Source organism: Copidosoma floridanum, unplaced genomic scaffold (assembly GCF_036245765.1).
Source record: "Copidosoma floridanum isolate Cflo_tuat_1 unplaced genomic scaffold, Cflo_Japanese_pri ptg000040l, whole genome shotgun sequence".
In the NCBI taxonomy this organism is placed as follows: Eukaryota; Metazoa; Arthropoda; class Insecta; order Hymenoptera; family Encyrtidae; genus Copidosoma; species Copidosoma floridanum.
The window spans coordinates 2,066,019-2,092,825 of NW_028321917.1; the positions used below are offsets into that span (position 1 = coordinate 2,066,019).

Consider the following 26,807-nt stretch of genomic DNA (forward strand, 5'->3'; position numbering starts at 1 on the left):
ACAAGATTTAATTGATTGCATCTCCAATAATAATTTTTTTTATGAAAATGGCATCAAAAAATTGTAATAATAATCAAGGGTCTAGATTTAGAAAATAATTAATTTGAAATTCATGAGAAAATTGACTGCAGTGTATGAGTAAAATATTTTTATTGTTTGACGAGATGGTAGTTTTTTGTATCTAGTGGCACATGTCACTAGGGCGAGCACCAGGCTCGATGGACCTATGAAGCAGGCCTTAAGGGACTCTTTGTGCTTGGTCTGGTTAGATGTGCATCAGGTGCGAGCTTTATATTTCCTACTGAGGGCTTACTCGACCCTTAGATAGTTATTTACGTAACAAGTGCGGAAAAGACGATTTCACGCACGAGTCGTGATTGACTCGCACGAGTGGCTGAAGTTGGCGGGAACGAGTGCCAGTTGAGCACACGAGTGCATAGCACGAGTTGTCGCACAGTATGCGGAAAAGGTGTGCGACAAAAACCTTTGCCACTCACCTTTTCCGCACACTATGTGGGAAAACCGATTTTCCACACTAATATCAGTGCGGAAAACGCCTATTTTCCGCACACTATTGCAAAAAATAAATTTTTCTATCTCGGTTATTTCTGAGGGTTAGATGTGCCCTCGGCTGCCAGAATAGGGTTCACACCTGGTGTATATCTAGCAAGGGTAAGCACAAGGAGTCGCTTGGGCCGTACTTTACAGGTATCTCATGCATGGCGCTAGCCCTGGAGACATGCACCACTAGGTATGAAAACTATCGTTATAGTGCGTTCTATTTTATTAATTATTCATCAGCATGTAACTCTGTTATTTTTATCTCAGAAGCTTAAAAAAAAAAAAAAAAAAACATGGACTAAATAATGTTGGTTAGGGTGAATCAACAAATACACTTATGACTGCAATACTTTTATGGCTAATTTGGAAATTAATATTTTGTCTGATGGCGTTACACTGTAATTATGATTACTATTTTTTAAAAGTGTTTATTTGTTCCTGTTACACAATAAATTATTTATTTGTATAAAACCATTACATATTTTTCAATGAAATTATTGCTAAGTATCAACATTGAACTAAGCATTAACGCTTTGATGATTTTTCAACACTTTTATTATGAGTTAAAGAGTTATATCATCATACATGACTATGAAGTACTATTCATCTATTCTATAAAAGTATATTGTGGTGCTGAATGACCAAATTGTAATGTTAACATAAGCTCATTCAATATTTTTTTAGTTTTGAGTATACACAGTCATGATTTAAAAATTTTTAAGGAAATTTGGTAGTCTTATGATCACATAATATATCACATAACTGTAGAAAATCTTTATATACTTTTTACTGGAATTCTAATCCAAAAATACAAAACTTTGAATTATGTCATGTTTTTAAAAATATCAAAAGCCTTACTCTCATAAAACTAATATTTAGAGCACTGTTGCAGTAAGACTAATTATAAAAAATAAAAATAACCGTTTATAATATTATAATAATTTAACAAGTTCTCTAACTCAGAATTGGTTTAATTACATCGCTATAATTTAAATACATTATGACCATATCTATCTTAAAAGTGGTAGTACAGATGTATGAAGATGAGAATTAACTGATTTAATTTTTGTTTTTCTTAAATATAACGTAGTCTTATTTCTTTATACACAACTTAACAAATGCTACATTGTAACAGAGCTCGCCAGCGGGCGTTTATTTTGATAACAATATTGTATTATGTCGTTTATTGTGAAATTACTATAAAACAATTAGAATAAATTACAACTATAGTAAGAAATAATTTGTCTTGTGTTATACTATCACCGATGACCATTCTTATTTCTGTACCTACCTAATAAGCATGAGTTATTATGTATCCTTATTTGGCAAAAGGTTTGTTTTATTAAATCTTTTACAATGCTCTGCAGTTTAAAAACTTTTAAAATTATGACGATAAAATATTTTGTTTTAAAGTTGCTTCACACAAGAACCGAAGTAATCAGTGATTTGCACTTCAACAAAAAGTTTAATACTTGGAAACTAAATCGATAGAATTCCAAAATAAAGAGGAAAATTATACTTTAAGCTAAGGTTTCAGTTGCAGCCGTAGTTGAAAAAATCTCCCTTATTTCGTTTGGATGCATTTTAAACTACAAGAATATCGCTTTTGTATACTTATTAACTTTTTGAACATAATAAAGTAACTCTCTAGCATGCAAACAAGTAATTACGAACGCATGTACTCATAATCGTGTTCTCTTATATGTACAAAAGTTTCCTTGATAGATTGAGGAGATGCCCATCTCAAAGCATAGTGAGGTCCACCAGCTTTATCATTTGTTCCGGACAATCGGCTTCCACCAAATGGTTGCTGACCAACAACTGAGCCAGTTGATTTATCATTTATGTAGAAATTGCCAGCTGCATATCGAAATTCTTCAAGTGCACGTGAGGCCCATTTACTGTAGGGACAACAATTGTAAGTATTTTTTCAATATCAATAACATTAGACTTAAGTGAGAAAACAAAGTAAACTAACATCATAATGCAATTTTGACGCCAAAAAAAAAGTTAAGTAAAATTTAAATGAGTCATTCTTTAAGCTTATGTATTGCAACCTTTATAAGAAACTCACTCGTCTTGTGAAAATATTGCTCCAGTTAAGGCGTAAGGGGTTGACGAATCAACTAATTTCATTGTTTCGTCCAAGTTTGAATCTTTATAAACATATAGAGTGAGTACTGGACCAAAAATTTCTTCAGTCATAATTTTATCCTTTGGATTTTTTGTCTGCACTATTGTAGGCTCAACAAAGTACCCACGCCTGTAAGAAGTAAAATAAGGTACTTAATAAGAAATCACATGATTTGCAAAGGCATTACATTCTTGCAAATGAAAACTGAACATTTCTTTCAAAAGAATAGATAACTAAACTAAGCTCTTTATAACTATAAAATACTCTTTTATCATCCACCTAATGTTTATTCCAAAAAAATTAACTGAAAATATTTAAAGAAAATGTTAATTAATAAACTGCAGTTTTAGTAAATTTGATAAACCCATTTGGATGTGAGATTTAAAAAAGTAATAATAATGCTACATCTTTTGTTTCCCGATAACTAACCTACTATTATTTACGTCCTGTGTCGATGAGTTAGTTATAAATCATTTGTCAAAATCATAAAAGGTTATTATACAAGCATTCAGAAATAAATACTGATATGGTTAAAGCTATGGCAACAAATAATGTTGTTAAAACACAACACTTTGATTAAATAGTATACGAATCAAATGATAGGAAGGAAAGCACTATATCTGAAATTATTGCTCTACACGAGTGAAAATAAATCAAACTGAGCCAATCTGTGCCCAACTGTACCTAACTGAGCCAAATCAATCCTTATCGTGTCAAACCGAGTAGGACTGCGCTACACTACAGAGTCATTTCGAACATATAGCCCCAACAAGTATCGTAAAAAACCAATTACAATCAGTTAGAATTAGTTTGGCTCGATTGGCTCAGTTTTGCTTATTTTGGCAGATTTGTGCTCAGTTTATCTCTGTATGCCTAGGTTTAATTATTTAGTACATAATACATATTTTTAGAGTGTTCTTATTATCTTGTTGTATTTCAGTGTTCAAGAAATATAAGCAGTAATACGTTATAAAAGTCAGAACAATTTAAAATTGTAAAAAATAGTTTTTATTGATTATCAACACACTTAACAGAATCCATCGACATGGCTTTGACAGTATAATTATATACATGACTTATATTTGTATTGATGAAAAAATTATCATTCTGCTTACATTGGATATTTTACATTTGTAAATACTTTTAATAAGTCCATATTTTCCATCCGTAGTTACTATTATGAAATCATTACGTTTTTTATTTCTTAAATACGATTAAGTCGTGTAACGTAAATTATCATACATTATTTTAGTGTACTTGTAACAACTTTAAATGTTATTAATATCAATAATATCTTTAGCAATCTCGTATTCTGAATTAGTAAGAAACTTTTTTTTTTTTACCAATTAATCTACAGTTTTCGACTGCACTGAAAAATTAAAAAAATTTTTATTTTTGCTTAAGAAATTTTCAACAGGATCACACACAAGGCCAGAGTTTTCTACTAGGTATGGCAATAATTGTTGATAAACTTGCAACCTGTATTTAACTTGTTGTATGATTTTATATGGTTACAGTGCTTTATCAACTATTTGTATTAGAGATATAATTATTTAATATCAATCATCAAAGTCTTGTATTTATTTATATTAAATAAAAATTAATAAAAGTAATAAATAGTCATAACGCGCTAATTTTACTTTTTTTCTAAAAGTTAATAAACGGTTATAATCACTTCAAAACCTTAACTGGATTAACTAGACAATCCACAGAGATTGCATCGTTTACGGACATTTTATAGAACATCAATGTGGACAGCGTTAGATTGAGTGAGAAATCAGTGTAAATTGCCCTTGAAATCCGTTTAAATTATGTAGAAGACTTCTAGAAATCCGGGTTCCATCTTTTGCAACTGAGGTAAACTGCACAATGAAATTGATTGAGCTAATCTAAACCAAATTAATCCAGACTGAGTCTAATGAAGCCAATCTGAGCGTTACTAATACAGACTGAGCCTATATAAGTCAAACTGATCTTTGCTGTACCAAACTGAGTTGTACTATAGGCTGCGTGTATAAAAATTAAAATAATAAAGTTAAAGTTTGAGTTTTACTATTTAATACTGTGATCTAAGCCACACTGAGTCAAACTGCACTGTTCTGCAATAGACTATGCCATAGTGAGCCAAACTGTGCCAGATGTTCGACTTGTCCTCAGTTTGGCTCAGTCTATCACAGTTTGTCTTAGTGAGACGCAAACAGTTGCAATGTAGCTCAAAAACAATTTCCACTCGGGTATGTAGAAGCAATTTCGTTCATTAATATTGCTCTTGCAGAAGTATAAACTCCGCTCTCTCGCTTTTTTATCTACAACAACTGAAAAAATCCATATTTAATACGAATACGTTATATTGTTTATCGTCTAGCATTGCAATTAAATAATAATAGACTATTCGTTTTTACAGTATCTTTCTCACACGCATAAATTTTTGAAAAGTAATGCTGTCAAAACTACTCATTGACATTATTTAAATGTTTTGTAAATCAGTTATCAAAATTAATAAGAAAAACGGTAAACACATGTTTGGAAACGCCTCGGGAAACGCAACAAAAGGCTGAACTTTTCCTTACATATGAGCTGTACTTCCACCCTATAGAAAAAAATTGCAAATGACATTTATAATAAAATGAAATTGTTCGTACCAATTGATTCGTAAGAAATTTCGTTAATAATTTTTTTCATGGCTTGCATTTTTTGATACTTATAATCAAAGAGTCATGATCTGTAACGTATAAAAATTTCAGCCAACTTTACCAGTACCACGGGAGAAAGGCCTTTTTGAGTAGTATCAGAAGTTTTAATTGAAAAATTTTTTTAAATATCTAGCAGCCTCCCCTTCTCGGCTTTGCCCAAGACTCACTGAATGAAACACCTTAGTGTGTTGACACGTAATATAAAATATTTTTAGTTAAAAATTTTGCGTTTATACTTGAGACTTCTTGAAGTAAAAAACTACAACTTGAAAAAAATTTAGTTTGCAATACATTTTCCAAAGTTATGGACTGCTCTAACACCATTAAACAAATTGTCAACTCAGATATGGATCAGAATGTATTCCATCTGGAAGTTGGCAATCAACAGCCTTCCAATGACCAGCACAATACTAGTTCGAGGAGTAACAATGATATTGATCAAGCAGAACCAAGAATAAAAATTCTCATCTCTTATTTTGAAAAAGTTATGCCTCTCATTAATTTTATGGTTGAATCATTGAGTTTTGTAAATTGAAAAACAATTATTTTCTAATCTTAATTTTATTTTTAATACTGTTTTCTAATTTTTCATGTACAGAGTTATTATTTTCCATTGCTTGAAAATTATCAACCTTATTCTACGTCCAAGACCTCGTTTATACCTAGTCAATCAGAAAGTCCATCTACTCATGGTCAGTTTGCAAAAAAAACGATGTCAACTAATTTTCCTAGTCAAAGTATCGATGAAGAGTCTTCCAATCAGTTCACTGTTTCTCATCCTTCAAATCAGACACGTAAGCTTTATCGTATTCATTAAATTATTGATTCACAGTCTTTACAAGTGCCTGTGAATGCAAATACTACTAATCATCTGAGGAGTTCCAGTTTGACTTTTAATTTTAGTGATAACTTGAAACCAAGTGCAATTCAAGCAGGTGTAGCCAAGAAAAATGTAAGTAAGGGCAAGGCTGCTGTGATAACTTCCGATGATTATACAAAAAATTTAATTGCTATTAAACTAAAGAAGATTAAAAAAGAGCCTGTGGGCAAGAATAAAGTAAAGCCTAAAATTTTGAGTTATAGTGTAATTAAAAAATCTAGTACAAATGTCTGTAAAGCTAAAACAATGAAGCGAAAGATACCTATACACAATGAGCCTCTAGCAAAACGTACACAGACTTCTAATTATGAGTAAGTTATTGATTCTGTTGCGTTGAGTTCTTGTGAGCCTTTATAAAGTTCTGATGAATTTTTAATTATAGACAATATTCCTATATTTTTTCCTGATTCAGGTAATGAAAGTGACTCCTTGAGTACAAATAATTTACAGATTCACAATGATTTGTTTCAGCCAGGTCAATTTCAATATTTATAATATGATCAATCAATTTTATAACTGTTAACAAGAGATCTTAAAATTGTTTCTGTAAATTTAAAAAAAGTAAAATAACAAGTATTTGTTAAAAAAAAAAAAATTATTTTTATAATACACATAAAAAATGAGACTGATTATTTTTGATAGAATATTTTTGTAAAAATAGTCACACATTAATAAAATCGTTCCTTAAATGTTTCTAATAAATATAGAATACTGAATGTATAAAAATTGTTCGACATTAAAACGCATTACGTATTAATACTATTACTTATAATATTTCTCATTATAATATTTCTTTAATTGTCCAAATAATGAATACTAAAAATGTGATTCAAAATAAAATTTTGAAAGTACATTCTATACTGTGTATTCTTTTCCTTATTCCATATTTTTAACTTCATTCCCATTTGTAAAATAAATTTCAATAATCATCTAAATTAATTTCTAATTCATATAAATAGAAGATGCATGAAATCATTTTACAGGTAAACCTCAGGCCAAACGTGCCCCACCCCATGACAGACTATACCTCTCTATGACGGCCCATGCCCCGTTCTCAAACGGTTTCTATTTTTATTAATGACATGCACATTTAATTTTAATATAATCATGGAGGGCTTGAATTAAATTTTTTAGGTATTTGTCTTTATTATTAAATTTTTTTGATCATTAAATTTAAAAAATTTCGGTACAATAATTTAATTAGCTTAGGGAGCCAGTAGTGCCCCGCTTGCCCCTACATTTATTTGTGTCCTGGCTTCAATGCCAGCTCTTTCTTATTAATAATAAATAAATAAGGAGCCATGATGAGATTAATGCATAAGTTTTTGCTACTGTAGAAACATTTAACTTCTAGTATAGTGATGACCTAACCAGTCTGTCTGGAGATGCTGCAAGGGATGAATAACTTTTTTTCATAAATACATCACATTTTTTTCCCTTTAATGTACCATTGCATTATTTCAGAAAAAGGTCTACAACTATTTTTTCATATCAGATACCACAAGTGGCAGAGTTTCTGAAAGCCTGAGGATTCAACAATTTAACAGCAAGTTTTTGGTGGTCATCTCCATCATTGACTTTGTAAATTAAAAAGAAGTTACTTGCTGTTAATCTATATTTCCTGTGTAAAAATCGTTGTGAATTTTCTGATTGACCCATCATACTCTTCTCCATGTCTAAGACTTCTGCTTCTGTGACGTCTATTAGCTTCAGATCTTGCAGAAAGGATCGTACTCGATTTTTGAAGGAATATATGTATGATCTTAATCTACACCGTAGGAATAAGCTTGTTACAGAAGTTGTTCGATAGCAACATTCTTTTTGTAAGGCTAAAATAAATTGTGAACGCCTGTGTTCACTTTGTTTGTGTTTTTGTATTGTAATGGATGTGGATCATATGCAACTGATGACTACATTTTTTCAGTCGTTAATAAAGCACCTTTTAAGGGTGTTCCATAGAAGGGCTTACTAGGACGGTGGAAAATTTGGAGCTTTTGAGTACAAGAAGTTTGAGTAGAGCAAATCCCTTTCTCCTGTAAATGCACTCATGTATGCAGCATGACAATTTCATGCTTACAATGTGCACTATCCTCATAACCAGCCACACACTCACTTTGAGACCCATCGATCTCAGCATTATCAGATGATTGTAGTACTGTGTAATATGTGACTGCCTTGTATAGTTCAGCGTGACATTGCCCCAGTATGAAGTGATTGCCATCGACTTTGCAATGTCTTGCAAATGATAAAAACCAATTTTTATACATAGATTCTCCCTTGCTGGTTTCTTTATTGAATCTAGATACATGATTATTATTTAACATGTACCTATTATATACATTTATAAAAAATCTTTTCTTTAAATTTGAAGTATTTACCTACTCTGTGCAAAAAAATGTGTGTTATTTTGTTACATTGGGCAAGGTGGTATTTAAATATATATCTTTAAACAGATTATGACTGGGAATTTCAAAATTTGGCGGGGAATTAGCATCATTGTCATTTTTATTTGTTACAAAAAAATTGTTGTTCAATCTACAGGACTTTAATCCAAAAATAAAAAGTTCCACGACTGCAATGCATGAAAATAACTTTTCTACTCCTTTTTAATGTTTGCCTTTCTACTAAATATGCTTTTTTTCCTTTCACACTAGTAAGTCTACTTTGCAGTTTAACTTTTAGTTGCACAACAGTCATTTTAGCAATGTCTTGAGAAGACATTACTAACAAATAAACAACTCCTTTATTTAGAATAGATAAAACAACATTGATCGAAAAATACATCTTTGATGGATATAAAATAGCATTTTGCAAGGAAACAATTTTTTGATAACGTAAACGCATCAGAAATTACTTTAAGAACCACGCCCTCTACTGTTATTGGCTGAAGTCTGAGTACTTGTTGTGCCATCTGAGCTTAGTTAGCTAGGGCGACATTCCCATACGCTCCCATGTTTAACACGATTTTACATCGTGTTATTCCTCAATATTGGATATTATAACACATGCTTCAAGAATATGGATAAGTTCACAATAGTCTAAATATTACTATTCTAAAATTTCATTAGGTTCTGTTATTGTTGTATGTAAGTAAGCTTGTCCTTAAATAGCAAAAAAATGTATGAGTATATCGTCCTATAAAATTACTAGAGTCAATGTAGTGTACAGTACATGTAAGGTGCCATGTCCAAATATAAAAGTAATAGGTATACATGAAAAGTTCCAATTTCTTTATACAGAGAGTAGGTGATAAGCCCCTTTTGTCCCTATGATAAAGTAATCTCTCAAAAAATTATAAGCCAAGTAAGAGGATGTGGAGGGGCTGTGGAGGTAAGTATTTCGTAACGGCTCTTTGTTAAAGTACCTCTACAATACATTGTAAATTTTTGTGAAAAGATGTGGAAGACAGCTGTGGGGTGAACATATTACCCCATATATATCCTTCTTTAACATATTTTTATTAAAACAGGATAATAATAACATTTTCTCAAAATATTCAATGTTTCTGTGGAGGGTAGTAAGAGGTTGTGAGGGGCCACAAAATTCAAGTGAGGGGGCCGTGGGTTGGTTGCGGGGGGTGAGGGGGGTCACATATATTTTATTAGGTTAAATTCATTGAGAAATATATAGAATTTTTCCTTTTACTGTGAGGTGTTCAATTGAAGACGATTAAAACGTACGGGCCGCTACGCAATTGGTAAAGAAGAGAGTCTCGCAGCACGTCGAGCACCCAGTAAAAGATTCGTTTTCATGTTCGTTTTTGTTCCTATGTAGTCAGTATTGTTTTACACTTTTGTGCTGTATCGTCACGCTAATTATTAGACGTCATTCAAGAGATGCAAGGTAAATTGAGGGGAGAGGATTTGGCGCCCACGCCACTGGTAGAGATGCGAAAAGTTAAGAAGAGACGGCAGAGGGACGATCTTTCCGAGGCTACAGTTGATCAGTGTTGGGTAAGGAGGATATGATTCGACATTTTTATCACTAGGACCTATATATAGCTACAAAACCTATTGAGAAAAATGCAAAAGCTAAATAGGAGGGGGGAGGAAACCACTGGTTCTCCCCAAATGTAACTGGCAAACTTGTGGGAAATTCAAATTGGCAATGTGGTGCAAGACGCAAATACCCAGGTAACTCGACACAATTACATGCACAATAACTTAATAAACTAATCCAAAGCCATTTAATCCAATAACACAATGGGCCAATAAGCAGCCTCATAAGTTTAAATGAATAATAAAATTTATTAATTAACAAAGTAAGCGCCAATCCCCACAGGACCCGAGGCACTTACTGGTTGCTTTAATTATTGATGATTAATAAAACAATACCGCAAGCGCCTATCCCCACACAAACAGAGAAGCTTACTGGTTGCTTTAATTATTTATGATTAATAAAATAATGCCGCAAGCACCTATCCCCATACAACAAGCAGCACTCACTGGTCACTTACTTAAATTAATATTAATAAAATAATAATACAAGCGCCCATCCGCACACAACAAGAGGCACTTACTGGTCGCTTACTTAAATTACTATAAATAAAATAATACCGCATGCACCTATCACCACACAACCAGGGGTTGCTTACTGTTTGCTTTAATTATTTATGATTAATAAAATAATGCCACAAGCACCCATCCCCACACAACTGGGGTGGCTTATTGTCGCTTACTAAAATTACTATAAATAAAATAATAATGCAAGCGCCTATCCTTACACAACAAGGGGCACTTACTGGTTGCTTTAATTATTTATGATAAATAAAATAATACCGTAAGCGCATATCCCCATACAACCGGGGTGGCTGACCGGTCACTTACTAAAATTACTATAAATAAAATAATAATGCAAGCGCCTATTCCCACATGACCCGGGGCGCCTACTGGTTGCTTTGATTATTTGCAATAAATAGAATAATGTGAACGCTAATCCCCACATGACCCGAGAGGCTTGCATTATTCAATTGATTTTAAATATTTATAGTGATTAGTAACCACCCCTCGTTGTGTGGGGTTAGTCACTTGCATTATTATTTTATTTATAGTAATTTAAGTAAGCGACCAGTAAGTGCCCCTTGTTGTGTGGGGGTAGGCGCTTGTGGTATTATTCTATTAATCATAAATAATTAAAGCAACCAGTAAGCTACCTTGGTTGTGTGGGGGTAGGCGCTTGCGGTATTATTTTATTAATCATAAATAATAAAAGCAACCATTAAGCTCCCCTAGTTGTGTGGGGGTAGGCGCTTGCGGTATTATTTTATTCATCATAAATAATAAAAGCAACCAGTAAGCTTCCTTGGTTATGTGGGGATAGGCACTTGCATTATTATTTTATTTATAGTCATTTTAGTAAGTGACGACTTAGCCACCCCGGTTGTGAGGGGATTTTGCGCTTGCAGTATTATTTTTTCAATCATACATAATAAAAGCAACCGGTAAGCTTCCTTGGTTGTGTGGGGATAAGCGCTTGCATTATTATTTTATTTATAGTAATTTTAGTAAGTGACCAGTCAGCCACCCCAGTTGTGTGGGGATAGGCGCTTGCATTATTATTTTATTTATAGTAATTTTAGTAAGTGACCAGTCAGCCACCCCGGTTGTGTGGGGATTTTGCGCTTGCGGTATTATTTTCTTTATCATAAATAATTAAAGCAACCAGTAAGCTTCCTTGGTTGTGTGGGGATAGGCGCTTGCATTATTATTCTATTTATAGTAATTTTTGTAAGTGACCAGTCAGCCACCCCGGTTGTGTGGGGATTTTGCGCTTGCGGTATTATTTTTTAAATCGTAAATAATTAAAGCGACCAGTAAGTGCCCCTTGTTGTGTGGGGAAAGGTGCTTGTGGCATTATTTTATTAATCATAAATAATTAAAGCGACCAGTAAGTGCCCTTTGTTGTGTGGGGATAGGTGCTTGCGGTATTATTTCATGTGTAGTAATTTAAGTAAGCGACTAGTAAGTGCCCCTTGTTGTGTCGGGAAAGGTGCTTGCGGTATTATTTTAATAATGATAAATAATTAAAGCTACCAGTTAGCTTTCTTGGTTGTGTGGGGATAGGCGCTTGCATTATTATTTTATTAATAGTAATTTTAGTAAGTGACCAGTCAGCCACCCCAGTTGTGTGGGGATTTTGCGCTTGCGGTATTATTTTTTTAATCATAAATAATTAAAGCGACCAGTAAGTGCCCCTTATTGTGTCGGGATAGGTGCTTGCGGTATTATTATATTAATCATAAATAATTAAAGCGACCAGTAAGTGCCCCTTGTTGTGTGGAGATAGGTGCTTGCGGTATTATTTTATTTATAGTAATTTAAGTAAGCGACCAGTAAGTGCCCCTTGTTGTGTCGGGATAGGTGCTTGCGGTATTATTTTATTAATCATAAATAATTAAAGCAACAAGCTAGCTTCTCTGGTTGTGTGGGGATAGGCGCTTGTGGTATTGTTTTATTAATCACAAATAATTAAAGCAAGCAGTAAGTGCCTTGGGTCCTGTGGTGATTGGCACTTGCTTTGTTAATTAATAAATTTTATTATTTATTTAAACTCATGAGGCTGCTCATTGGCCTATCGGGTTATTGGGTTAAATGGCTTGGGTTAGTTTATTAAGTTATTGTGCATGTAATTGTCTTAAGTTATTTGGGTATTTGCGTCTTGCACCACATTGCCAATTTGAATTTCCCACAAATTTGCCAGTCACATTTGGGGAAAACCACTGGCCTCCTCCCCCTCCTATGCAGCTTTTGCATTTTTCTTACTAGGATATGTAGCTATATATAGGTCCTAGTGATAAAAATGCAAAATTAAACCCTCCTTACCCAACACTGCAGTTGATATTCGCTATGTGCAGTAATCTGAAACAGTGATACCTGCACGGCAAGAAGGAGGCGATGCTGGATAACACGGTTACATAGCCTGTTATGGGCTGCAAACTTTATTAACTGTTTTTTTTAGTTTTAATGCATTATTCATACCTAAAGTGTCGCTTTTTAGTGTCAAGAATTGGTTTTAAACAGATAACAACTATTATTTTACAGTTAAAAAGAAAAAAAAATAATAATGTAACAAATAATTGTTTTGCGTTTAATAAAAATTCTTAACACTGAAAATCTATACTTATATATTAAAAATGTATTAAAATTCCAAGAAACAAAAAACAATTAACAAAGTTTGCAGCCCATAACAGGCTATGTAACCGTGTTATCCAGCAGCGCCTCCTTCTTGCCATGCAGGTGGCCCTGTTTTAGAATGCTGCACACAGCGAATAGAGTGGTGTAAAGTTTTCACTGTGATCTCGAGTACTTACTTATTTTATCAGTTCTTTCTTGTTTTATTGTGCGAAGTAAGTCTTTGCATAGTTTGCATACGGGTATCACGCGTTTATATCTTAGATTCGTTATCATTGGTGTCCAGTCTTTTTATATCGGAGTGCTACGAGTGAATATGGCGAAAATCCGCGTCAGTGGAACCGTGTTCCCGTGATCGAGAGCGAGAGCGAGGAAAACAGTGCGGATGTGCACTTTACACATCCTTCTCAAACACACACATACACATACAGAGAGAAAGAGTCTTGTTCACACCAGGAAGTTGTTTATACCTTAAGTTGCAAATTTTACATTCTCACTTGTATCGGTTTTTCATTCTTCCAGGAGGTTTTCACTTCGGAGTTTCCTCCTTTCAGTCACAAATATATCTTCGTTGTGGCTGATAAGCAGCGTCTTTTTTAGTTCACCTGATACCACCTTTTCCTTCGTCGTACAAATCCCAAGTCAAGTCAATTTAGTAATTCTTGCTTAAAACGTATGCAAAAATTAGTGCTTTTCTTAGTGTTTAAATACAGTTCACTCATAAATTTATGTCGTGGTTTTCCACATATTTCTCAAGGTAAGAAATCAGTTGGCGACGTCACATAGACGCAGTCGATAGGGCGGCAGAGGACTGTACTCTGCCAAACATGGGGGTTGAGAGGGCTGTAAAGGGATGATGGGGGTGTGAAGGGGATTTGTCGACAGCCCCTCTAAAATAACCATAAAATATTAGAAGATACACTGTATACACTTGCTTCAAGAGCAACCAAACAATAAACAAATGGTAAACGAACCAACGACATAAATTGAACACAACCAAGTAACCAATTCATTTACGATTATATTCACAGTAGTTACTCAAGCCGAAATAAATAAAAGAAAATGCTAGATCAGCATTTTCGTGGACCAAATATTTTGTTTAAAATATTTTTAATACTTTATTGACAATTTTTCTGCTGTTATTATTTGTAGTCGTACAAAATATAATTACATTGAAATAACCCCGATGAAATACCATATTAAATATTTATTTTAGTTGATAAAATTATATAAGAACTAGCAGCCCCCCGTCTCGGCTTCGCCCGAGACTTACTAAATAAAACACCGTAGTGTGTTGCCATGTAATGTGAAACATTTTTAGTTAGAAAATTTTACACATATTCCTGATACATCTCAGAACAAAAATCTTCTTATTAAAAACATATTTTTTCGGAATCCATATAGTTTATTTGGTCAAATAATAAGGTGTAAAGATTCAAAAAAATAATTATACTGAAAATTTATGCCATAAAATAATCGATGGCTATAAGAAGTTGTTGATTTAGTTTCTTCTGTGTAATTCACGAAAAGGGCTATTTTTTAAAGCTGTTAAGATTTTAAACCCCCAAAAAATTTTTATTGAAAAAAAATTGTTTTTTCTCATATCTCACAATTTTATTACCAGAGCAACAAAGTCCTGAACCTTAAACCCAACATTTTTATTGCCACAAAAACACAAATACATTTTCTACTCATTAAAGAATCTGAAGTAGGATGTTTAAAGATTTCAGAGATTGCTGTGAGGGTACAATGAAAAGCTGATCTCTCACGTAATGGACTCTTTAGTTGACGATTTTGACGCTGCTGTTTCAATCTCGATAAATTTTCTGCGTCAGTTTCTTGACGCCTCAAATTTTATTCATTAGATACATTTGAGGTTTTCTTTCCAATACACCCTTTTGCAACTATTGGTATGCTTACGACTTTTATGACCCCTAAAGGCTATTTTCAGTCAACTTTGTTAATTTTAATTCATTTGTTGGCAAGGTAGTTCGACGGTTGATGGCCCTAAAAAAAACAGGTGAGCTTCTTAAGTTAACTCTTTCTTGACTGCAGTTAACAGTAATTGTGACTGCCTGGATACCTCAGGGTGATCTTCTCTGGCTTACTGTTGAAGACCCAGACAGATTAGGAGAAAAATTACAAAGTCCGAAGCTTTGGGGCTAGTTTAAGTGCTCTTTCCCAACGTCTCCTGGTATAACGTCGAAGACGTTGGTGTCTAAAGCACCTTTTTTATTTGCAGATTCAGTTGTTTTACTGATCTTAGATGGGGAGATTGGTTAGTGATACTTGTCCAGTGGAGGCTGTCTTGTTGGCTCAAGTTTTTTTTCCTTTATAGCTGTTATAGGTTTGCCCAACGCAGACATTGGAGAGGATCAGTGATTCCCGGTTGAATGCTTAGAGTCGAGAGGGTAATATAGAGTCGTCGGTCACCGGGTTTTCCAGACTTGCGAAGAACAACTCTGCAGGTGACGTCCGCCAGTGAATAGCTGACTTGGTTTAATAGTGCCCGTCTTTAGTTAATATAGTCTTTTAGTCGACGAATCGCTTCCGGAAATGGTAATAAAAATGTATTTGTTGGCAAGGTAGTTTAGACTTAGGTGGCCCCTAAAAAGAACCGATAAAATTGATGGTTAAGTAGGGAACGTAAATACTTATAATGGCCCTAAAAAGCGCCAGTGGTGAAACTTCCAGGCTATTCTTTATTATTATTCCTGATGATGAAGAGCTGGCTATGGGTTGCTTGATTCTTACCCTGGGAGTCTCGATTTACGGAGACTGTGATGGAGGGAGGTACGCCGCTGACCAAAGAATATCTCGTCTTGGGTCGTTCCCCGGATAACCAACTGCTCAATTGCTCATCTTTAAACGGAAACATGTGGGTAAGCGCGTTGGGGAACGCGACGACCAAAAAGGTAGCCGTTGTGGCTTCCCGTGCCCCTCAGAGCTGTTTTCCCCTGCTTAAATTTGTAGCCACAAATTCTCTAACTACACCAGGTGGGAAGGTGGGACTGCCACACAACTCTGAAGAGTTGGTGCAGATTGTGCTCTGGCTAGATATGTCTCCTGGTAATTCTGGCAGAGACGGTATCGGTTGGAAGTAATTTATTTTTCTTTGATCGCACTCGTCGAGATTCAGGGTGAAGGGACACTTAGGTCCCTGCCCCCTTAGAGAAGAGTGTCGTCCGTAACCGGGATATCCAGCTGCAAGAGTATCACCAGCGTTCTCTGAACAGCTTGTTGAGCTGCCGAAGCTCGACTATACCACTATCGATACGCTCCGGCCTATTATAACCACACTTGTTTAATTATGTTGCAGGTAGCTTCGATTTTATGTCGACGCCACCTAGCGGATTTTACTGAACTAAAGTGAAAAGCTGGCATTTTTTTGCAAAACTTTAAGCTCATTTATTGCTATTGTTATTAAATTTTTTAAGATAAAAACTATACTAAAACCATCTAGGAAGTATCATGAATCACTGTGCAAAATTTCAGCAAAATCGGTTCAGTAGTTTTCGCGGTTAGCGATTACAACGGTTTTAGCGACTTTGCTTTATATATTACTAAGATTCGATAGAATTTATATGAAACGAAAAAAAATTTTGATAAGATTGAGTAACTGATATTTTAAGAATTTAACAAAATGATGCAGTAAAGACTTATTTTTTAATATTCTTAGAAGTACAGAAATGTTTATTTTATTTAATACAAAAAAGAGCTGCGAATTGTATTTATTTCAGCACATTTAATTTTTTTACAGGTCTACAGAGGCACAGTCTAATTTTTTTAGTTCTGTTAAAAGGTAGTTTTTATACGGATTGTGTAATTAGTTATACTTTGGCTTGAATTTGTTATGTCTCGTAAATTAATTTTAGTTGGTTGATTGGACCATTACATAAGCACATAGTTCTGTAACCCACCTTACCATACCTAGTTTTTTAATGGCAAAAAAAAAGGTACGTTGTGGCACGTTTAATTATCCAACTTTCGTTGTTTGCTGTCCAGCAGAACCAATGCTTCAGAAATATGCGGTTTATAAACAATTCATGTTTTTGTATATTTCTTCAGTATTGGTTTTTTAGTGAAGTAAACGAACAAACGTGCCTTCTATTTATTTGGTATTGGCTTACCACTCCAAAAGTACGAGTCTCCTTAGATGGCCCTGATGTTAATGACTTTAAGCATGATCTACAGATGTGGTACAAATTTAATAAAATTATTTTGTTTTGTGCATGAGTTTGAAATAGCGCTATTTGCATGAAAAAGAATTGTGATACTTAGTCACAAAATTATATTCTGGGGTAGATGACCCAACTACTGCGCAGGCACCAACTACTGAGTACTTGACGGTAATAGAAAATAAGAAAAACAGACTGGAAAATTTGGATGCTTGGATATTGTAACACGTACGGACATTAATAACGTTTGATCAAGAATCATATGTTACATCGTGACATTTATAATTGTTTAACTAAGTGACTTTTAATGAATCGAACCTACCAAACTTTGTCGTCATGCGTAGTAAATAGTGCGCTGCAATTGTAACTGGGGCTTTAGCATGAAAACCTTATGGGAGATACCCGTGCAGTAATTGTGCACTCAGAGATACTTTTCATTTACGTGCACAGTGTACGTTTGGCGTTCAGCTGCGTGGTGGCATGTCGACACCCAACTAGCTGAGTGAATACTGAGCGCTCACTCAGCTTTCAGAGGAACAAACTTCAGTCACTCACAAATCCGAGTGAACTCTATTGAAAAAAATCATGTGGTTTCACCACGTGGAAAAACCATGTGGTAAGCCACGTGGTCTTAAATCATAAATCACGTGGTTTTGTTTCAAATTAACGCAGGGTTCTGTAACCACGTGGTTTTACTAAACCTATGGGGTTTTTTAAAAACCGTGTGGTATTTTTAGACAAAACCATGTGGTTTATGATATAAAACTACGTGGTTTACCACATGGTTTTTCTACGAGATATAACCACGTGTTTTTTTTCTATAGAATCTTTAACTTAAGATTCCACTCAAGAGGCATCGAGGAATGCTATTAGTCTAGATAATGACCTTTATAGTTTTTCTGTACATTAATTGACTAAATAACTTACTGACGTACTAGAAAGCTACGTATACTTTCTTATTATAGACTCCGATTATTGCGCAAGGATACGTTTTTTTAATCGACGTAATAGAAATATCAAGCGATTGTTTACGAAATGTTTGAGTACAAACTCTTTAACTTTTTTAATATCCGTCATTGTATGATCCACTGGAGGGTCTCTTTAGTCATACAACTTGATTTTATGGATCCTGTTCTCGCAATTTTATAATAGATGCTAAGGCATAAGAGTCTACACGACTATTGAGACATACTATTAACGTATGATTTATACTTTAATACGTATGTATAATAAAGGATAGAAAGAATAGTATACAGTAAAAAATTCTGGATGGCAAAAAATATCAAAAGTATTATTTATTACATAAAACATAATTATGTCTTATCAATTACACTTTACAACAACTATACCTTGGAGATCATGATAATTATTATTTTAACAGTAATAATAAACACTAATAAATAATAATAATGTCTTAAGTGAGAGAGTAAACTTTTCAACTAACGTATGCCCAGGAAAAAATAATTCATAAGAACTTATATAAGATCTTAGGTAAGATCTTATGTCAATTCTTATATACAAACTTATATGAGCTTTTCTTTGTTATTAATAAAATGAAAAACAAATAAACACTTGGAAGAAACTAATGCCTTTTTACCAAAATCTCCAAAAGCAGAAGAAAAAGCCAGTTTATTAAAAGAATAACTGACTTAGACTGCCAGAAAAAACAATATAATTTAATACATTTAATTAGTTAAAGCACCCTCCACTGTCATATGATATAGGAGTAGAGATAAGTGATCCATTGGGGGTGAGGCGGAAAAATGACATATACGAAAGTATTTAACATTTTCCATGATAAAACTCTATATGTAGAGCTCCGTTTGATGCATACGTCCAATAGGGGTAAGTGTACCTATCTCCGTGGCACGTACTGAAAATTCCAACTTAAATGCACCATAAAAAATGGTATACTAAAATTTTTTGGAATATTTTTTTTTCAAATCTTACATAATCTCTTACGGAATATTTAAAACAATTTTATGAAGCTAAAACTGCAGTAGAATATTTTTAAAACGAATAAAAACGGTATGCTGGTATAACCGTGGTTGTGTACCTATTACCGTGTACGTATTACCGCGGATGTCCCAATCACCGTGTCTGTATTACCGTGGGTGAAGAAAGTTGTATTTGCGGAGTATAAAAAAAAATGAAAATTTCACCTACATTTTCTACATGACTTATTTATTGTTTTAAAAAAATTTTACTTTTTTTTGTACTTGCTTATTTATTTAGTAGGAATCTTATACATTTTTGAGCACTCAGCAATAGATTTTCCAGAGTAGATACTTTTCAAAGCTAATTTTAATGTCTCTGGAGAGTAACACTTTTTGTTTTTCTTTATTTCGATCGATTTCTTGCCTTTCTTCCCTTTTTTAGTTTTCTTCATCTTGGTTACGTTTGATCGACGTGCTTACCTACTAATTGATTACGCGTCAACTGTCGTGCGTTCTGTAAGTATAGGGTTATGTTTACGTACTCTTACTGCGGAAATACGTACACAATCAGTTAATGAGCGCGTTGTACCGAATACCGTGGAAAATAATTATTTACTCAAAATATACACAAATACTTCTGTTTGAATTGCATCTACATTAACGTCATTTTAGATTATTAAAATTAAAAAATTATTTTATATGAATCTTTTCTTATTTTAAGCAAGTAATCATCAGTTTTTCAAAATCCACGGTAATAGGGCAGAGCACGGAGATAGGTACACTCACCCCTAGTTGCATTAGCCCAGTATACACAGCAAGGTTGGGTATAAGAGGAAAAAAGGAAAGGATTTGAACACGTCTCGTCCTATGCATCAAAAGGAGCTCTGCATATAGAGTTTTATTATGGAAAATGTTAAATACTTTTGTATACGTCATTTTCCCGCCTCACCCCCAACAGATCACTTATCTCTACTCCTATATCATATGACAGTGGAGGGTGCTTTAACTAATTCAATATAGTAATATTTGAGTCTTTGATCAGAGTTAGACTCGCAACATATAATAATGTTGCACAACATCCTGCACTGTTCGTCCAGCCCTTCTGCTCCATCATACATACGCCCTTGGCATGTGGATGCATATCATACGCAAAAATTCCATCCTGCGACACCAGCGTCTATGGTTAAGATCGTTGGCACAGCCACACTGATGAGTCCCGCCAACGATCTAGGACGAAACGTGTTCAAATCCTTTCCTTTTTTCCTCTTATACCCAACCTTGCTGTGTATACTGGGCCAATGCAACTATTGGACGTATGCATCAAAAAGAGCTCTGCATATAGAGTTTTATCATGGAAAATGTTAAATACTTTCGTATAGTCATTTTCCCGCCTCACTCCCAACAGATCACTTATCTCTACTCTTATATAATATATAATTTAGTGATTGTAATAGTAATTGATTGCTACAATTTGTTCAATCATTCTTAATCTGTTCATATCTGTATATTTATCTTTTACAGCTTGAAGAACAAGAAGTGTTTTGTATAAATGATCATAATTTTGGAGATTATTATATTTAATACTAATCATTTATCAAAGATTATAATAATATTGTCTTATATAACATATTGTAAGCAAAATGTAGCTATTTGGCACGATTTCCGTACATTTCTTTGCTGTTTATGCTCGAAATTTATAGTATTATGATTATTTTTTAAAAAGTATTATTATATTTTTCTTGACGTGTGCACCGTTAAAAATTTTTCGGCAAAACTTTATAAAATGTCAATTATTTGTATTATTGTATCATTAAACTTTTTATTAATTCTGTAGATTAAGTATACCTATATATCGTAAGAGTTTATAAAATTTAATCAAATTCTTAGTAAATTTAATAACTTTTTCAACAGCGTACCTTTAATTCGTATTGCAGTATAAGTATTTATATTAATAGTATACGTTTCATTTGGTGCATCTTAATATTTTTGTTCTCCTGTAAGCACCACGTTTACAATACCTTTTCTAGATTATTTATTCATTTAATTATATTCTTAAGGGACCGTAGGTGGACCTAATTACAGATCAAATAACAAAAGTTTGTTGCCAAGCGCAGCACGTACAACAGTGTCTACAATGAAGATGCATGCTTCAGTTAATTATAGATAAACTATGTATATATAATATGTATAGTATAAATAAAGATGTATATATAATAGTCTGTAACAATCATAACGTAAGTAAATGTTTAGAAGTGTATAAATAATTTACAGTTAAAAGCTCTGTGAAAATAATAAAATCAATTATATAATGTAGCTTTAGTCCTATTTTTTTGTTTATTTTGCTTTCCCTTCAAGATACGACGTGATTATTTTTAAACTAAGTTTTGAAAAGTGTCAAAATTTTAAGCGATTCGTACAAGAATGTTTCAAACATCTTTGACTAAAATTTTTCATTGTTTTACTATTGCATCTTATGACTTCAGCGTCTTAGTACACACATCTCCAATAGTTAATAATTAAGCATTAGCGTTGTTCGCATATGAGGCAAACTTTTTTTCAAAGTACAATATCCTACTTACAAAAATCACGTGAATTGTCCCGTAAGAAATCACGTGATTTATACTGTGATTTATACTGTCACACAATGCATCACATGATATTTTCGAGCAAAATGTCACGCTACACATCATGAAAAAGTCACGTGATAAAACACGTTATTTTCGTTAAATTTACGTAATAAAAAATATTATATTGTAATAAGTATTACAATCATCAATATTATAATAATGATGAAGATAGAGATGATTACACTAGTGGTTATAGTTTTTATGAGGATTTTTATGATAATAATGAAAATTGGGTGATGTTTATGGTCGTGACGATTACAGTAACGAGTATGATAATTAAGATGACTATAATAACAATTAAGATGGTAGTGATTACGATCAGGATGAATTATTTAGGCTATTGCTATGATTATGATAATAATTAAGAAAATAAATGCAATGACTTTGTTATTAATAACGATAATAATTGTTGTGATAAAGATGATGTAAACTATGACGATAATTACGCCCAATAAAAAAAACCATATAGATTGATATGGATTTTTAGTATCGGGCGATGATTATCATGGCGATTAGAACAATAATACTATTGATAATTTCTATAATTATAATTACAATCATCGCAATCATAAACATTATCATAGTCATTGTACGCCCACACGTGTATGTGTGTGCATTTCAGTCTTAATAAATATTGTAATAGACATTACATTTATTTCAATCATAAACACAATCATCATTATCATTGTGATTCGTTCAATTGCATTCATCGCATTCATTAGAATAACTATTATTACTATAAAAAAATCATAGTAATCAGTATCTTCATAATTTTATAATTATCATAATCGTTATTATCATTATCATACTCATTTCAATCATAAAAAGAATGAGCATGTTCATCATCATCATAACTTTTGTTACCACCGTCGTAACTGTAGAAATTATTATAATTATTATTATTATTACTATTATTATTTTGTTATTTTTATAAATATTATTATCATCACAATAATTAAAAAATCAGGATAATCATAATTATCACATAATTATTTTAATGATGAATATAGTCTTAATTACGTACATGTATCCTAATAATCCTGGTTTTGAACGGTAATAATTGTAATTACAAATAAAATCGTACTTATCTTAGTCATGATAATCATTATCATAATTTTGATAATTGTAATACTTATTACAATATAATATTTTTCTTACGTTAATTTAAAGAAAATCACGTGATTTATCACGTGACTTTTTGCTCGAAAATATCATGCTATGCATCGTGTGATTGATCACAGTTTAAATCACGAGATTTTTTACATGACAATTCACGTGATTTTCGTACCATTTGAATTATTATATAATTATCCTTAAAATAATGTAAGACGCTGTAATATATTATTTTTAAATATTATATATAAAATTTAATTAACTTAAACTAATTATAACTTAAACTGAAGTGTATAATTATTTTGTACTTTTACATTTGTTATGACACAAAAAACCCAAAAAAGACACTCTGGAATATAGAAACATCATTCTTCAACATGTATTAACTAGATTTTTAAACTACACACAACATGTCATTCATAGTACATTATATTACAAGGGACAACTTCTCCGCTCTGGCGGTGAAGTTGCCCCCCGAGGCGAAGCCGAGGGGTAAACCGCCGGAACGCATTATTAAGTGACGTTCCGTGTAATGTATACTGTTTTTCCTGCAGCTTCGGCCGAAAATTTGTGGTTCATTAACAATCAGAAAATAATTAGCTTCAGTAGTGGTAGGTTATGTTTAGGGCAAAAGTAAAGAGCCTGTATCATGCAATAACATTTACGACCCAAGTGAAGCGAGGGTTGTTGGTTAGTGGATGTTAACAGGCCCGAAATGCGAGAAAGTCGGTCAAAACAATTTCATTTTATTAAAAATCCTTCAAATTTTATGAGGTACTAAATGATATCGTATAAATATTATTTTTGCTTATCAACAGTATTCAATCATTTATACGCTAATATGATTATTTCTTCGACTCTCGGCATTAGTTGCTGCAAAAGTCAAGAGTTAGATTTTGATGAGATTTTTTAACAATCATCTTATGATTGTTTTTATATTCAGATTTAGGTTAGAAATTTACTACGTTACACATTACCGAAAGAGATAACATGTATTGCACGACAAATTTATAATCACACTCGAGTTCGACACGTGCTCCAAATTTTCTCACAGCTTGAAAAAAAATAATTAAACGCTGCGTAGGTAAATACTTAATACAAATGAACATTTGCACTGCTGCTCACTCTCTCTACCTCTCTCTCACGCAAAGAAAAGTAAGGAGCAGGGAGCTTTTCTCCTGACCCCTCTATGCGACATAAATGTCGCATCGATAGGGAAGGAATATCGGCTTTCGTCCCTATTTACAGCCACCGAAACTCAAACTTTCGGGGGAGGTAGTGAGAAAAATATTTATTGTGATTGATGAACTGATTGCAGCTTCTAAATATAAAATAGAGATTACCTTATTTGCTATGTTTGTTTGTCTTATCCGATATTCTCAAAAATAGAAAAAAACCACGTGGTCTTACCCCGTAGAAAAACCTTGTGGTAAACCACGTAGCTTTATATCATAAACCACGTGGTTTTGTCTAAAAATACCACATGGTTTTTAAAAAAACCCCACAGGTTTAGTAAAACCACGTGGTTTTCAGACTTCTGTGTTAATTTGAAACAAAACCACGTGATTTATGATTTAAGACCACGTGGCTTACCACATGGTTTTTCCACGTGGTGAAACCACGTGATCTTTTTCAATAGAGAAACAGAAATCGCTCAGACAACTGTTTGTAAAAGTATTTATTATGATAGTATATAACAAGACAAAAAAAAATTTATCAATAGAACTAGAAAGAAGAAGGTAATATTTGTAAAAACTATTAAGCTTCTTGGTGAAAAAACCACGTGGTATTACAGAACCACCTGGTTTTAAAAACCATGTGGCACTTTGAGACAAAAACTACGTGGTAAACCACGTGGTAAAACTATGTGGTTTACCATGTGGTTATTTTCAATAGAGAACGCACTTGACGGGCCGTACGAGTGTCTAAGCGACACTGAGAATATCATACGTATATAATATGTACGTACACGCGATAGACATTGCTGATTTCGAAGGACAGTATTTCTTTACGAAAGTGTTGTTACTCGAGCAGGAAAAGTTGACTTATATATTACAAATATTTTACAATAGATTTCATAAATAACGGGTTAAAATAAAAATGAAAAAAAATTTATCTCTTATCAAATATTACATGATCGATATCCTTGTATAATCGTAAAAAAAACGATTGTTTGTACGTTGTCCCGAAGCATCGATTGTAAAGTCTAGTGCGATGAATAAAAAGTATTAAAAGTTATTGAACGAATTTTTGATGAAATAAAGTTTTATAAGAAAAACTGCCGTCTTACACTTATTACTTAAATTTGATTTCTTGTACAAGTAACGACAGCAATACTGTCACCCTTCGAAGTAAAATTATAAACATCATGTATATCCATGCACATATATAATACGTATGTATACGTATAATATTCTCAGTGTCGGTTAGACACTCGTCCGGCCCATCGAGTGTGTTCACTCGGATTTGTGAGTGAACGAAATTTGTTCCTCTGAAAGCTGAGTGAGCGCTCGGTATTCACTGAGCTAGTTTGGTGTCGACACGCCACCACGCGGCTGAAGGCCAAACGTGCACGTAAATGGAAAGTATCTCTGAGTGTGGGCGCAGCGACTGGTGCTGATTTTATAACCGTGCGCAGTAATACTAGTAAGTGATATCAGCACTAAAACAATTATTTGAAAAAAAAAGTAACATAATAGAAAAACGATAATCGTTCTAATTGCACAAGATCCTGCAGATGAAGATTAAGTAAAACTGCTGTAATTTGCTTCATCCAACATTGAGAAATGGAAAATTTAGCACAGTCGAAAGTTTTAGTGCACAGCAATTGGGTTCTTTGCCTCTAACCTACTACGGTACAAATATCTTTTATCTATTTTTGCTACATTAACGTATCTTTGACAAACTGAATGAATTTTTTCAGTAGTAATTATTACTTTTTAACTAAAATCGTTTTTTTTGCGGCTTCACAGTGAGTAAAAAAATTTTTTAATGAGAAGTACAAATATTTTATTAGTTAGCATGACAATTCTGTTTTTATTACGCTAATTAAGATAATTGCATAAAGCAAATAACAGTAAATAAGTATAGCCAAAGATGCTATTTTTTCGATAGTCTTAGCTGGTGCCACTATAGCTACTTAATAAGACTCAATGTCTCCTGCTCAACGTATGCCATAAGAGTAAGTAACGTTTTTTTATCTTTCATATCTTTTTCTTTATTATCAAATTCTAGCTAGTTTTTTAGATACCTTTTCCGAATGGAGAAAAGCTTCATTTGTCACCTTCATGAGACATCGTGCACTTACTGAACTCGCTCTTCTCAGAATTTGTATCATTAAGTTATGAAAGCGGTTGAAAGGAAAATAGCAGGATTACAATATTGTTCAATGCTAGTACACTAAATATAAAAATATTTATGAATATTTATTGTAACAACGTATGCTGAGGATGGAAGTGTTTTTTTAGTTGGAAACTTTGTGTGGAGATTTTCTTACCACCTCTAGTTTTTTGCAATACTAAGGGTCCAATGATTTTATAAATTTTTAAGCACTA

General features: G+C 33.1%; 1 protein-coding gene across 1 annotated transcript in view; it reads right to left on the minus strand.

Moving 5' to 3' along the window:
• Window positions 1-1,093: 1,093 nt before the first annotated feature.
• P5CDh1 (delta-1-Pyrroline-5-carboxylate dehydrogenase 1) overlaps window positions 1,094-26,807 on the minus strand; it is a 140,345-nt gene continuing 114,631 nt past the window's right edge. The window contains exons 6-7 of the mRNA XM_014353790.2: window positions 2,636-2,824; window positions 1,094-2,462 (exon numbers count right to left, since the gene is read on the minus strand). Of these exons, the coding sequence (XP_014209276.2) occupies window positions 2,228-2,462; window positions 2,636-2,824 (424 nt within the window). The 3' untranslated portion in view covers window positions 1,094-2,227. The remainder of the gene's footprint in view (window positions 2,463-2,635; window positions 2,825-26,807) is intronic.